This window comes from Ornithorhynchus anatinus, chromosome 1 (assembly GCF_004115215.2).
Source record: "Ornithorhynchus anatinus isolate Pmale09 chromosome 1, mOrnAna1.pri.v4, whole genome shotgun sequence".
Lineage (NCBI taxonomy): Eukaryota > Metazoa > Chordata > Mammalia > Monotremata > Ornithorhynchidae > Ornithorhynchus > Ornithorhynchus anatinus.
This window is the reverse complement of record NC_041728.1, coordinates 128,447,272-128,461,559: the sequence shown is the minus strand read 5'-3', so window position 1 is coordinate 128,461,559 and position 14,288 is coordinate 128,447,272. Positions and strand designations below refer to the sequence as shown.

At 48.5% G+C, this 14,288-nt stretch overlaps 1 protein-coding gene across 1 annotated transcript in view; it reads left to right on the top strand.

The window, feature by feature from the left end:
* MYO7B (myosin VIIB) overlaps positions 1–14,288 on the top strand; it is a 143,368-nt gene that overhangs the window by 109,290 nt on the left and 19,790 nt on the right. The window contains exons 32-37 of the mRNA XM_029074169.1: positions 2,600–2,717; positions 3,258–3,384; positions 4,592–4,761; positions 8,521–8,702; positions 10,638–10,765; positions 13,013–13,170. Of these exons, the coding sequence (XP_028930002.1) occupies positions 2,600–2,717; positions 3,258–3,384; positions 4,592–4,761; positions 8,521–8,702; positions 10,638–10,765; positions 13,013–13,170 (883 nt within the window). The remainder of the gene's footprint in view (positions 1–2,599; positions 2,718–3,257; positions 3,385–4,591; positions 4,762–8,520; positions 8,703–10,637; positions 10,766–13,012; positions 13,171–14,288) is intronic.

The window sequence follows — 14,288 nt, the reverse complement described above, 5'->3', positions numbered from 1 at the left end:
TTGTAAGGGAATGTGTCTATCAGCTCTGTTATATTGTACTCTCCCAAGTACGGTGCTCTGCACACAGTACGTGCTCAATAAATACGAATGATTGATTCAGAAGACCTGACGTAGCCCCTGCCCTTCTTCTGTCTCTCCCCATTTCTCTCCTCTACTCTATAGGCCACAGCAACACCCTCTACCTGATACCCCTCTCTTTTCAAGTCTGCCCCTACCTTTCCCCTCCTCAACACATTTCCCCAAGAAGAACATTTCCCCGCCTCCCCCCCCCCCCCCCCCCACAAACTGAAAGCAAAAGCCAAATTAACTGAAAGAGAAATCGAGAAGAGCGTCTGGGAAAACATATGATGTCATGTTCATTTTCTATACTTGGTTTCTTCGTACTACGCACGTTTTGGAAGGAGGGTCTTTTCAAATAGTCAGTGCTTGGACAGAGTAGATACTAAATGTAAGTTAGCAGTAATAACTCTGTTCAAGATGGTCCATTTGCTGTGGACCAGGTGGGCTTGTAACGGAGACTCTTCTCTGCAAGTTGCTAAGTTTTATATGGATGATCTGATTGCCATAGCTACGGTATTAACGTATCAAAGGTGGTGGTTGGCTAGTAGAACCGCCTGGGAATACGTCCACCCTCTCAGGGTGGCACCTGGAGAGTTTCCAGTATTCTACCAGTCTCACGTGGCTCAGTGGAAAGAGCCCGGGCTTGGGAGTCAGAGGTCATGGGTTCGAATGCCGGCTCTGCCACTTGTCAGCTATATGACTATGGGCAAGTCACTTAACTTCTCTGGGCCTCAGTTCCCTCATCTGTAAAATGGGAATTAACTGTGAGCCTCACGTGGGACAACTTGATTACCCTGTATCTACCTCAGCGCTTAGAACAGTGCCCTGCACATAGTAAGCGCTTAACAAATACCAGCATTATTATTACTATGGGAGAGAGAATCAAGCAGAGCCATACCCATTCCTCTCCTAGCTTAGCCAGTGGCTAGCAATTGCCTTCTACAAGTTAAAACTCACCAGTGCATGGGAGAGAGTCGAGGGCGGAGATTCGAGTTTATTGCGAGGAAGGCGGCACCGGTAAAGCGTTTCCATATTTTTACCAAGAAAATTCTATGGCTACACTACCAGAGCGATTGCAGGTGGAGGTGGGACGTTCTGGAAGAGATGTGTCCGTGGTGTCGCTATGGGTGAGAGACGACTTGACAGCAAAAGACAAGGAAAACATCCAGGTTTCTGACCACTCAACACCTGCCCCGCTGCTCCCACGAGAGGGAGATGGCACGTGAGCCAGCCATAGGAGAAGACGCACCCGTGACTGGTTCTTCCCCGTGTTGATCCTACCTCTCTTCCTGTCCGGTGCTCCGGTCCATGCCAACCACCTCTCCTGGCCCAGCTATTGCTCCTTCAACCTCCTGAGCCCTCCACTGTGTCACTCCTGTCATTTGGCAAGGCTCACAGTCTAATTTCTCTCTGATCTCCCTTCCTCCTGTCTCTCCCCGCTCCAGTCTATTCTTCATTATGCTGCCCAGCTCATCTTCCTGCAGAAACGCTCTGGGCATTTCACTCCCCTTCTTAGAAACGTCTAGTGGTTGCCTATCAACCTCCGCACGAAACAAAAACTTCTCACTCTAGGCTATAAGGCTCTCCATCCCCTTGCCCCCTCCTACCTCTCCTCCCTTCTCTCTTTCTACCGCCCACCCCGCACGCTCCGCTCCTCCGCCGCCCACCTCCTCGCCGTCCCCCGTTCTCGCCTATCCCGCCGTCGACCCCTGGGCCACGACCGCCCACGGTCCTGGAATGCCCTCCCTCCTCATCTCCGCCGAACTAATTCTCTTCCCCACTTCAAAGTCCTACTGAGAGCTCACCTCCTCCAGGAGGCCTTCCCAGATTGAGCTCCCTCTGCTGCCTCTCTACCCCTGCCTTCACCTCCCCTCAGCTAAGCTCCCCTTTTCCCCCCCTTTCCCTCTACTCCTCCCCCTCTCCCTTCCCCTCCCCTCAGCACTGTGCTCGTCCGCTCATTTGTATATATTTTTTATTTCCCTATTTATTTTGTTAATGAGAGGTACATCCCCTTGATTCTATTTATTGCTATTGTTTTTGTCTGTCTGTCTCCCTCGATTAGACTGTGAGCCCGTCAATGGGCAGGGGCTGTTTCTATCTGTTGCCAATTTGTACATTCCAAGCACTTAGTACAGTGCTCTGCATATAGTAAGCGCTCAGTAAATGCTATTGAATAAATGAATGAATGAATTTATCAACGATGCTTGGATACCTGCCAGCCTGGGACAGCAGTTAGCAGCGTGGCCTGGTGGAAAGAGCAGAGACCCGGGAATCAGAGAACCTGGGTTCTAATTCCAACTCCACCATCTGCCTGCTGCGTGACCTCGGGCAAGTTCCTTCTCTGAACGTCAGTTTCCTCCTCTGTATAATGAAGATTAAATACCTACCTTCCTTCCTACTTAGACTGCGCACCTCAAGAGGTACCAGAACGGTGTATGACATCTCATTTCTACTCGATCACTTAGTACGGTGCTTGATAATTAGCGAAGTAATTTGTTGTTATTATTAATTGAGCCAGGGAATCATTTCTCCGTTGTAGGCTCCGTACACCCAGGAACGTGCCTCCAGTCTGAGCGTGAAGGAACAGTTGGTGGATTTGGCTCGTTTTCAGTGGCCTTTGCTGTTTTCTAGGTTTTTTGAAGCCAGCAGATTTTCAGGTAATGTCTACAGATGGGGAAGGGATGATAAGAAGGAGCCTCACCTAAGTGGATAGAATACAGATCTGGGAGTCAGAAGGACCTGGGTTCTAATCCTGACCCGGCCACTCGCATGCGGTGTTGTGACCTTGGGCAAGCCACCTCTCTACCAGTCAGTACCCTCATTTGGAACATCGAAATTCAGACAGTGAGCCCCATGGGGGACATGAACTCTGTCCAACCTGATTAGCTTCTATAGTAAGAAGAAGAATGGTATTGGTTAAGTGCTTATTATGTGCCAAGCACTCTTCTAAGCACTGGGGTGGATACAAGGTGATCAGGTTGTCCCACAGGAGGCTCACAGTCTTAATCCCCATTTTACAGATGAGGTCACTGAGGCACAGAGAAGTGAAGTGATTTGCCCAAGGTCACAAGGCAGACAAAAGACTGCCTGGTAGGTAACAAGCACTTAACAAACACCATTAAAGTGAGAGAGAGAGAGGACTAAGAGAGGGGCAGAGATGGGTCAGAAGCCATTAACCATGATTTCTCCTCTTTCAGGACCCAGCCTGCCCAAGAATAACATAATAGTGGCTATCAATTGGAAAGGCCTCTGCTTCCTGGATGAGTCTGAGAAGAAACTTCTGGATCTCTCCTTCCCGGAAATCACAGGGATATTAACGAACAGGTGGGGTCTCCTAAAAATCAAATAGAAAGGAGCTCTTAGCCTTGAAAAGAATCAACTAATCAAAATCATACTTATTGAACTCTTACTCTGTGCAGAGCACTGTACTACTAATAATGGTGGTATTTGTTAAGCGCTTACTATGTGCAAAGCACTGTTCTAAGCGCTGGGGGGATACAAGGTGATCAGGTTGTCCCATGTGGGGCTCACAGTTTTAATCCCCATTTTACAGATGAGGGAACTGAGGCACAGAGAAGTTAAGTGACTTGCCCAAAGACACCCAGAAGACAAGTGACAGAGCCGGAATTAGAACCCATGACCTCTGATTCCCAAGACCAGGCTATTGTCACTAAGAGATGCTGCTTCCCAGTGAGTTTTATTGTCTGTCTCCCCCATAGACTGTCAGCTCCCTGTGGGCAGGGATTGTGTCTACCCACTCTGTTGTATTGTACTCTCCCAAACACTCAGTAGGGTGCTCTGCATTTATTCATTCATTCAATTGCATTTATTGAGCGCTTACTGTGTGCAGAGCACTGTACTAAGTGCTTGGGAAGCACAATTGAGCAACAAATAGAGACAATCCCTGCCCACAACAGGCTCACAGTCTAGAAGCGGGGAGACAGACATCAAAACAGGTAAACAAGCATCGGTCGCATCATTATAAATAAAAAGAATTATAGATCTATGCACATTATTAATAAAAATAGAATTATCATTATGAATATGTACATATATACACAAGTGCTGTGGGGTTGGGAGGGGGTTAGAGCAAAGGGAGCGAGTAGGGGAGATGGGGAGGGACACTGCACTGAACAGAGTAAGCGGTCAAAGAAGCGGAAGCCCAGTGGAAAGAGCCTGGGCTTCGGAGTCAGGGGTCATGGGTTCGACTCCCGGCTCTGCCACTTGTCGGCTGTGTGACTGTGGGCAAGTCACTTCACTTCTCTGGACCTCAGTTACCTCATCTGTAAAATGGGGATTAACTGTGAGCCTCACGTGGAACGACCTGATTACCCTGTATCTACCCCAGCGCTTAGAACACTGCTCTGCACATAGTAAGTGCTTAACAAATACCAACATTATTAAATACCACCGACCGACTGACCGAGTGGAAAGGGTCTGGGCAACATTTCCGTCGAGCTAACCCCACCTGCAGCTCAAGACCGGGGAGTGGGCTTTGGGTCGGGGCGCTGAACAGCTGTGTGGTCCACAGGGCAGCCAAGACATATGGGCAGAGCTTCACCCTCCACACGCTCCAGGGAGAGGAGTACGTCCTGACCTCGGTCCACAGCGTCGTCATCGCCGAACTGGTGGCCAAGTTCCTGGAGGGCCTGAAGATGAGGTCGAATTATGCCATGGCAGTGAAGGACAGAAAACAGACAGGTAATGGGCTCCCAGTGAACACGCCTCCTGGATTGGTGCGGGGGCCCCCCGAGGGCTCTGCACATAGTAAGCGCTCAATAAATACATTCAATCGTATTTATTGAGCGCTTACTATGTGCAGAGCACTGGACTGAGCGCTTGGAATGGACAATTCGGCATCAGATAGAGACAATCCCTGCCCAGTGACGGGCTCACAATGAGCGCGAAGGTAAGAAGGGCAAACCAGCCAGGAGGGCAGGGCCTGGCACCCTCCGCCGGAGGCCGGTGGAGGCAAAATGCCTACTGCCCTCCGGGATCCTGGTGCTTGAGCAAAGCCCGGCCTTGAAAAATTGGCCCAGATAATAATAATATAATCATGGTATTTGTTAAGGGCTGACTATGTGCCAGGCACTGTACTAAGCGCTGGGGTGGATCCAAGCAAATCAGGTCGGACCCAGTCCCTTGTCCCACGTGGGGCTCACGTCTCAAGCCCCAATTTGCAGATGAGGTAACTGAGGCCCGGAGGAATGAAGTGACTGGCTCAAGGTCACGCAGCAGAGAAGCGGCGGAGGTGGGATTAGGACCCCTGACCTCCTGGCTCCCGGGTCCGTTGTCTACCCGGTCCGCCATGCTGCTTCCATTAGCAGATACTGGTTGCTTGTAGCAGAGCTGTCAGTTTCTAGTAAGAGAGAGGATCGTGGGAGATGTCGTCGACACCGGCCCCATGTCGAAAAGGCCCGCACCAGGGACCAGCGGCTTTTTCAGAGAGTAGAATGGAGGGGTGAGTAAAAACAGCATGGTATAGTGGATAGAGCCCAGACCTGGGAGTCAGTGTGACCTTGGGCAGATCACTTCACCTCTCTGTGCCTCAGTTACCTCATCTGGAAAATGGGGATTAAGATTGTGAGCCCCATGTGGGACAGGGAATGTGTCTAACCCCATTTGCCTGTGTCCACCCCAGATCTAAGTACGATGCCTGTCACGTAGTAAGGACTTTACAAATACCACAATCATTGTTATTATTATTATGTCTCTCTTTGAGGTCCCAGAGCAGGACACGGAGGAGAAAGCTCTTTTATTGGTATTTGTTGAGCGCTTACTATGTGCAGAGCATTGTTCTAAGCGCTGGGGTAGATCCAGGGTAATCGGGTTGTCCCACGTGAGGCTCACAGTCGTAATCCCTATTTTACAGATGAGGTCACTGAGGCCCAGAGAAGTGAAGTGACTTGCCCACGGTCACACAGCTGACAAGTGGCAGAGCTGGGATTCGAACCCATGACCTCTGACTCCCAAGCCTGGGCTCTTTCCGCTGAGCCACGCTGCTTTCTCATAAATGAGTGGCACCTTGCAGTACGGGAAGATGACTTTGCTGGTTGAGAACAGAAAACTGAGACAGAATGAGGGCGTTATGAAAGTCTGCCTGGGGCTTAAGTGGCTTAGACTATAAACGCTGCTTCTCCTCCAAGAGGCCTTCCCAGACTGAGCTCCCCCCTTTTCCCTCTGCTCCCTCTCCACCCTCTGCTCCTCCCCCTTCCCCCTTCCCCTCCCCTCAGCTGAGCCTCCTTCCCCTCCCCTCCGCACTGTGCTCATTTGTATATATTATTTATTACCCTATTTATTCTGTTAATGAAGTGTCCATCGCCTTCATTCTATTTATCGTGATGATGTTTTCTTGTTTTTGTTTCATTCTGTCTTGCTCTGCTGTCCGTCTCTCCCGATTAGACTGTGAGCCCGTCATTGGGCAGGGATGGCCTCCATCTGTTGCCGAGTTGTCCATTCCAAGCGCTTAGTCCAGTGCTCTGCACATAGTAAGCGCTCAGTAAATACTACTGAATGAATGAATAGAAGCAGCATGGCCAAGTGGAAAGAACATGGCCCTGGGAATCAAAGGACCTGGGTGCTAACCCTGGCTCCGCCACTTGTCTGCTTTGTGACCTTGGGCAAGGCACTTCACTTCTCTATGCAGTGTGACTCAGTGGAAAGAGCCCGGGCTTGGGAGTCAGAGGTCAGGAGTTCGAATCCTGGCTCTGCCACTTGCCAGCTGTGTGACTGTGGGCAAGTCACTTAACTTCTCTGTGCCTCAGTTACCTCATCTGTAAAATGGGCATGAACTGTGAGCCTCATGTGGGACGACCTGATTACCCTGTATCTACCCCGGTGCTTAGAACAGTGCTCTGCACATAGTAAGCGCTTAACAAATACCAACATTAGTATCTATAAAATGGAGATTAAGACCATGAGCCCCATGTGGAACACAGATTGGGTCCAACCTGATGGTCTTGTATCTACTCTAGTTCTTAGTTCAGTGACTGAAACACAGTAAGCTCTTAACAAATACCATTAATATATATATATATATATATATATATATATATATATATATATATATATATATATACTTGGGGCTCCTCAGCCTCCTGCCAGTTTCTTTCTAGGATCCTTTATTCAGCTAGTCTGACACTCTAGGAAGCTCCCAGAGGAGTAACTGAATTGAGAAAAGAAAAAGCAGTATCTAATTCCAGAGTGCCTTCTGGGTGCCGAGCCCTGTATTAAGTGCTTGGGAGAATACAGTTGCAGTATTTAAGCCCTTACCATGTGCCAAACACTGTATCAAGCACTGGGATAGTTACAAGATAATCTGGTCAGACTCAGTCCCCATCCCACCTGGAGCTCACAGTTCATTCGTTCAGTCGTATTTATTAATAATAATAATAATAATAATGTTGGTATTTGTTAAGCGCTTACTGTGTGCAGAGCACTGTTCTAAGCGCTGGGGTAGACACAGGGGAATCAGGTTGTCCCACGTGGGGCTCACAGTCTTAATCCCCACTTTACAGATGAGGGAACTGAGGCACCGAGAAGTGAAGTGACTTGCCCAAAGTCACACAGCTGACAAATGGCAGAGCCGGGGTTCGAACCCATGACCTCTGATTCCAAAGCCCCGGCTCTTTCCAGTGAGCCACGCTGCTTCTCTAATGAGTTTTGGTCATTTCTTCATTCAATAATATTTATTGAGCGCTCACTGTGTGCAGAGCACTGTACTAAGCGCTTGGAAAGCACAGTTCGGCAACAGAGACGACCCAACACAGTCTAGAAGACGGGCTCACGGTAGAAGTATTGAATTCCCATTTTATGGATGAGGCACAAAAAATTTAAGTGACTTCCCCAAGGTGACGCAGCAGGCCGATGAAGGGGCCAGATTTTCATTCAATAGTATTTATTGAGCGCTTACTATGTGCAGAGCACTGTGCTAAGATTTTTGACCCCAAGTCCTCTGACTCCCGGGCCTCTGCTCACTGCTTCCTGTAAAGTAGAAGACATGCTTCCCCCTTTAAGGTGCTTACGATCGAAAAAAGAGTAGACACGGATTAATTTACAGCTAGGAAGGAGGAGGGACTTGAAAGATGACTGTGACTAAGGGCTTAAATAGGAGGGGGATTACTTTACCCCAGCGCTTAGCACAACGCTTTGAACATAAGAGCTCCTAAATAGTACTCGGTAATACCGTGTGCAAGTCCTGTGAGTTCATAAATGCTGAGGAGGGAATTGGGAGAGTGTGACCTGGGAAGAATGGGAGCAAGATTCTATGACCAAGATGCGCACAGCATCTCAGTTGGCCTGTTTCCTCTCCCAAGTGTTTAGCACAGTGCTCAGCACATAGTAACCGCTCGATACACAATGGTACCACTGATTGATTCCTGGCGTTGGAGTGATCTGGGGTTGCCTCGTTCACCAAGCAGGCAGTGGGAGAGTCCCTCAGGGGTCTGCTTCTCTTTCCAGATGACATCACCCTTCTGGCCTGCAGGAAAGGAGACTTGCTGATCCTGAATAATGACCGGAAGATAGTGGCCACTAAAGATTGGATGGGCGCTGAGAATGAGAGGACAGGCAAAAGCGGAGCTGTGCCTCTAGATGCCATCTATGTCATCCCCACCGTCCTGAAGCCATCTCCCCAGATGCTGGTGAGGAACGCTCTGGGGGTTGGGGGCGGTGCTCCACAGTGGAGAATCCTGTCGGTCCCACCTTCACAACGTCGCTAAAATCCGCCCTTTCCTCTCCAGCCAAACTGCTATCGTCTTAGTACGGTCACTCATCCTATCCCTCCTGGATTAGCGCATCAGCCTCCTTGCTGACCTCCCAGCCTCCTGTCTCTCCGCACTCCAGTCCATACTTCACTCAACGTTTTCTACAAAAACGTTCAGGACACGTCATCCCCTTCCTAAAAAACTCCGGTGGTTGCCCATCCACCTCCGTGTCAAGTAAAAACTCCTCACCATTGGTTTTAAAATAGTCCATCACCTTGCCCCCTCCTACCTCACCTCGCTTCTCTCCTACTACCCAGCCCGCACACTTTGCTCCCCTAAAGAAGCGGGTCCACAGCCAATCAATCAATTAATCAGTTGTATTTATTGAGTGCTTACTATATGCAGAGCGCTGTACTAAGTGCATGGGAAAGTAAGGTATAACAGAGTTGGTAGACGCGTTCCCTGCCCACAAAGAGCTTACAGTTTAGAGGGGGAGACAGACATCAATATAAACAAAAAAATGACGACTGTACATAAGTGCCGTGAGGCTGAGGGAGGGGTGAAAAAGGGAGGAAATCCAAGTGCAAAAGGGGATGCAGAAGGGAGTGGGAGAAGAGGAAATGAGGGCTTAGTCAGGGAAGGCCGCTTGGAGGAGATGGGCCTTCAATAAGAGAAGCAGCGTGACTTAGTGCATAGAACATGGGCCTGGGAGTCAGAAGGTCCTGTGTTCTAATACCGACTCCACCACACATCTGCTGTGTGACCTTGGCCAAGTCACTTAACTTCTCTGGGCCTCAGTTACCTCATCTGTAAAATGGGGATTAAGAGTGTGAGCCCCGTGTGGGACAGGGACCAAATTCAACCTGATTAACTTGTACCTACCCCAGCACTTAGAACGGTGCTTGACACCTAGTAAGCGCTTAATAAGAATCATCATAATAATAATTGTTATTAATAATAAGGCTTTGAAAGGGGGGAAGGGCAACCTGAATGAACTCTCCCTGTCTTTCCACAAAGCACTCCTGCTGCGTTCCTTCTGGTCTGGGATGCAGCTGTGGGAACCCAGGCTGAGAGTGGGACTTTCGAAGTCCAGGAGCCTCTCCTGGCTCTCACCTGGGGAACAGAAATCGGGACAGAAACTCAAAACGGGTCTGGCAAGATCAGTTCATCTATTTCTCTGTCTCTGGGATGACCTTCAGAAAACCCTTCCATTCTGATGAAAGTCACTAAAGCTGAAGGGCTTTAAGAATCTCTGTCATCTGAGATTTGGTTTCCAGTGGTCACTTCAGAATGAAGCTCCATTTTTCATGAAAGCCTGGGCTCTTCATTCAATTGTATTCATTGAGTGCTTACTGTGTGCAGAGCACTGTACTAAGTGCTTGGGAGAGTATAATATAATAATAGACACACCCCTGCTCACAACAAGCTTACAGGCTAGAGGGAGAGACAGACATTAATATGAATAAATAATAAATGACAGGGAAGAGCACAGTTCGTGTCAGAATGAGCAGGATCGAAGCTGCAGATACCCGTCAGTTATGCCTCAGCTTCAAATCTGAGGCTTCACAGGGTGGTTGAAATTCCTGATAAAGTCCCAATCAGGAGCAGACAACCCAGAGAGTCAACTTGTAGTGTATAGCAAGGTTCCCAAGCAGAGGTGCCTGGCATGAACGGTGACCACAGCCAAGCTGGTGCTCATTTCCACTCCCAGGCCAAGCGAGCCCTTCCTTATCGGAGCATCTGGTTATTCAGGTCACCCCACTCCCTCCGCCCAGCCACCCCTCCAGGCTGTTGTTGGGAGGAAGAACCGTGTTTTGTCTTGTTTACCTGCTTCACATTGGGCTATGTTACCTTGGAGTGCTGTATTTCCAGAGTTTGTTGGCCGTGTCACCAGAGGAGCGAAAGTTGATGAGGCAGAATTCCCACCAAGAGAAGCCTCAGGAAGAGGAATCACAAGTGCAGCCCTTCACCCTGGAGGAATTCGCCTATGAATTTTTCAGGTAATGTTTCCCCTGGGGTTTGACTGCCCTTCAGATGACCGGGGTCCTGCACTGCCATACATGGTGTGGTTAAATCCCGAGCCTAAGTTCAGGTGGTTGTCCTGAGGCTGTTGGTGTCTAGGAAGAATCCCTCTAAAGCCCTAGTTGTTGTGTCAGTGGAAGTCTGAGAAGCGTAGCCTAGTGTAAGGAGCAGCGGATTCAGAGGATCTGTATTCTAATTCCGGCTCTGCCACTTATCTGCTGGGTGACCTTGGTCAAGTCATTTAACTTCTCTGTGCCTCAGTTTCCTCACCTATAAAATGAGGATGAAGACTGTGAGCACTATGTGGGACAGGGATTATGTACAACCCGATTATCATGTAACTGCTCCAGAGCTTAGTATAGTGCCTGGCACCTAGTAAGTGCTTAACAAATGCTATTATGAATAATCATAGCAGTGATAATCATCATCATTATTATCATTATTTGGGGGTTCTTCTGATTAAAGAGCAGTTTCAGTATTCCCAGAGTTTGGAGTCTGTGTACTGAAAGCTTGGTTATCTCTCAGTGCACATGCTCTAAACTCTGAGAATACAAATCTCAAAAGTACCTAGGATTTAAATACCTCCCTTCTATTCACCTCCTTGTCTTATCTTAGGGACTCTAAGATGAACCTTGCTCCAGAAGCCACATCTGGGTTGTTCCACTGCTGACCACGTCTCTTAAGAGAGTAGGCAGGGCTACACAAATCCCACAGATTAGGCAAACCAGAAACTGGAGTTCTCAAGTCAGTTCTCTGACTTGGAGTTCTCAAGCCGCGAGGATTCAGCAGAAGTTTGAGCCGAACTCCGAGTCCACCTCCTTTTAGAGGACGAAATACAGCAATGGATGCACAGGAAGCATTGGCTAGAAGGTTGGAAAGAGCAAAGAAATTGCAAGAACAGAGGGAAAAGGAAATGGTGGAAAAACAGAAACAACAAGAAATAGTTGCAGATATGACCTTTCATTTCAGAGTTCATTTTCAGAGTTCTGATCCGGAAACTGCAAGTCAGAAGTTCATATCTCAGAGGAAAATAATTTCCATGCTTAAGGCCAGAGCCCTGTTCCAGACTGTGACTATTTCTAAACGAGCCCTGCAAACAGAATGATTGGGTCACCACTCATTTTCCCCCCATTACTTCAGCATAAAAAATGGGATTAATATTCTTTCTCCCTTGCCCAGGAAGGAAAGTGCTCCTCACTTGGACCAATGGAACTGGGCCCAGCTGCCCCAGACCAGCCTTCCTACCACCTCAAAGTGGATTGGGATGACAATTGTTGTGTCTGAAACAGTGACCAAGGGAGAGGACTCCGGCTTGCCTCTCTTCCTCATGATGAAACAAACCCCATAGACCTTGCTGGGGTAGACTGGGATACTGGCTGGAAACCTGCCACCCTTTACCAAACCCACCTGTGCCCGGGTGAGGGCACAGATTGTTGGCAGTTGAAGCTGTCCCACAATGGTAGCACAGTGAATGTGATGTTTGTTGGCCTTAATATTCCATAGGCCACAAAAAAAAGGCCAGAACCAACCCCTGAACAATTAATGTGTATCAGCAGGGGTTTTCTTTCCCTGATCAGCCTGCCATAGGGCCTCAGAGGGAAGGGTCCATGCCATACATTTTAGGACCACAACTAGCACAATGTGAACTCTGAAATAGCATTTAATAGCAGTTTTTCCCTCTTGCAGAACAGCTGGGGTCAAAGAAGTTGGGGCTGAAGGTGTACTGGGGATAAACTTCAACTCATTCTGCCCTTCTAGGGGCATCTTCTGACTCCTTCCGGGAACCCTGAGGCTTTCCAATCATTGAGGGAGCCAGAATGGTCACCAAATCATGAAATAAGAGAGCTGGAAGGGGCTTTGAGAGGTCATTTTATCTATTATTCCCCTGCCTTCAAGCAGGTCCACTCTAAACTACCCCATCCATCATGTTTGCAGAGCCCCTCAAAAGGGACAAGAACGTCCATATCCTCCCTCAGCTGTTTGAGGGCTCTGTGTCTCAGGGGTTTAGAGCCTTGGATTCATTCATTCGATCATATTTATTGAGCGCTTACTGTGTGCAAAGCACTGTACTAAGGATCACCTCTCTCCTTCCTTGTCCAAACATCACCCTGACCCCATTGCTTACTGACTGGTGTCACCTGAAAAGAGGAGTCATTAGAAAGTTCCCTTGCTTGGACTACGTTCTTTCCTCAGCATCTTAACGCTAGGTTTCTGTTCCCATTCAGGGCACCCGAGAAGGAGACAATCAGCAAAGCCGTGTTACCTAAGGCAAGGGGAAAGAGTTACCTGTGGGCCTACACCCGGGAGCCTCTCAAGCAGCCTTTGCTGAAGAAAGTTCATGCCATAGCAGAACTGAGGGACCCTGCCTACCAGGCCTTCATTGATATCCTTTCCTCTCCCATGGAACTGACCATGGCTGCTGCTTCTTCCTCCCTCCGTATCATGCCATCTCCCTACCAACTTCTCTCATCTCCTTCAGGACAGGTCTTCGGACGCCCCAGTCTCCCACAAAAGCTCGACTGTTCCAGTGGGCAACCCAACTCTCCCAGATGGACCAGTCATTTTGGGGAGGTTCTTGTGGGAAATTTGGGCTGGGTCTCAAACACCAGAGACAGCGAAGTCTAGTGGTAAAATATTGAAGTGGGAATCTGGCAGAGTTTTAGTTCCAGTCTTTGCTGTGTGATCTTGAGGTAATGACTACACCTCTCTGAGCCTCAGCTTGACTGCTGGCCAGCTGACAGTGTGGGGCAAAGAAGAAAATTCAATCAGTCAAAAATATTTAATGAGCACATACAATGTGCAGAGTACACTTGGGACAGTATGATAGAATTAGTAGATCTTGAATTATTATAGTAATTACTATTCTAGTAATACTAGTGATTCTACTAAAATTACTATATATATAGTAGAGTATAAGAGAATTAGTAGACCTGATCCCTGCTCTCAAGAAACTTACAACTTATCAGGGGGATTGCAGGGGGATCCACCCTGTTGAAAGCAGCTGAGAGCTTGAGAAGGATTAGAACAGAGTAGAGTTCATTAGATTTGGCAAGAAAGAGGTCACTGGTAACCTGAGAGAGAAAAGTCTCAGTTGAGTGAAGGGAGAAGATTTCAGAGGATCAAGAAGAGAATTGGAGGAGAGGCATTCCATTCGAGGAGTTTGGGCAGGAATGGGAGGAGGGATAGCTGGATGGAGCAGTGGATCCAAAGTAGGTTTTATTAGCTTTGGGGAGATATGGACATGTTTGAAGGCAGAAGGGAAGGAGCCATCAGAGAGGGAGCAGTTGAAGCGGATGGTAGGGAGGGAAAAAAGAGTGGGTGCCCGTATTTACAGAAGGCGAGAACGGATGGGGTTGGAGGAGTAGGTGGAGAGGGTTGATTTTGAAAGCAGTCAAGAGAGCTTGTCTTGAGAGAGGACCGGGAAGGATGATCGAATAGATGAGGGAATTGGGAAGGTGAGGTGAAGATTTGGGGGAGCTCACGCCTCTGGGCTGGATTTTG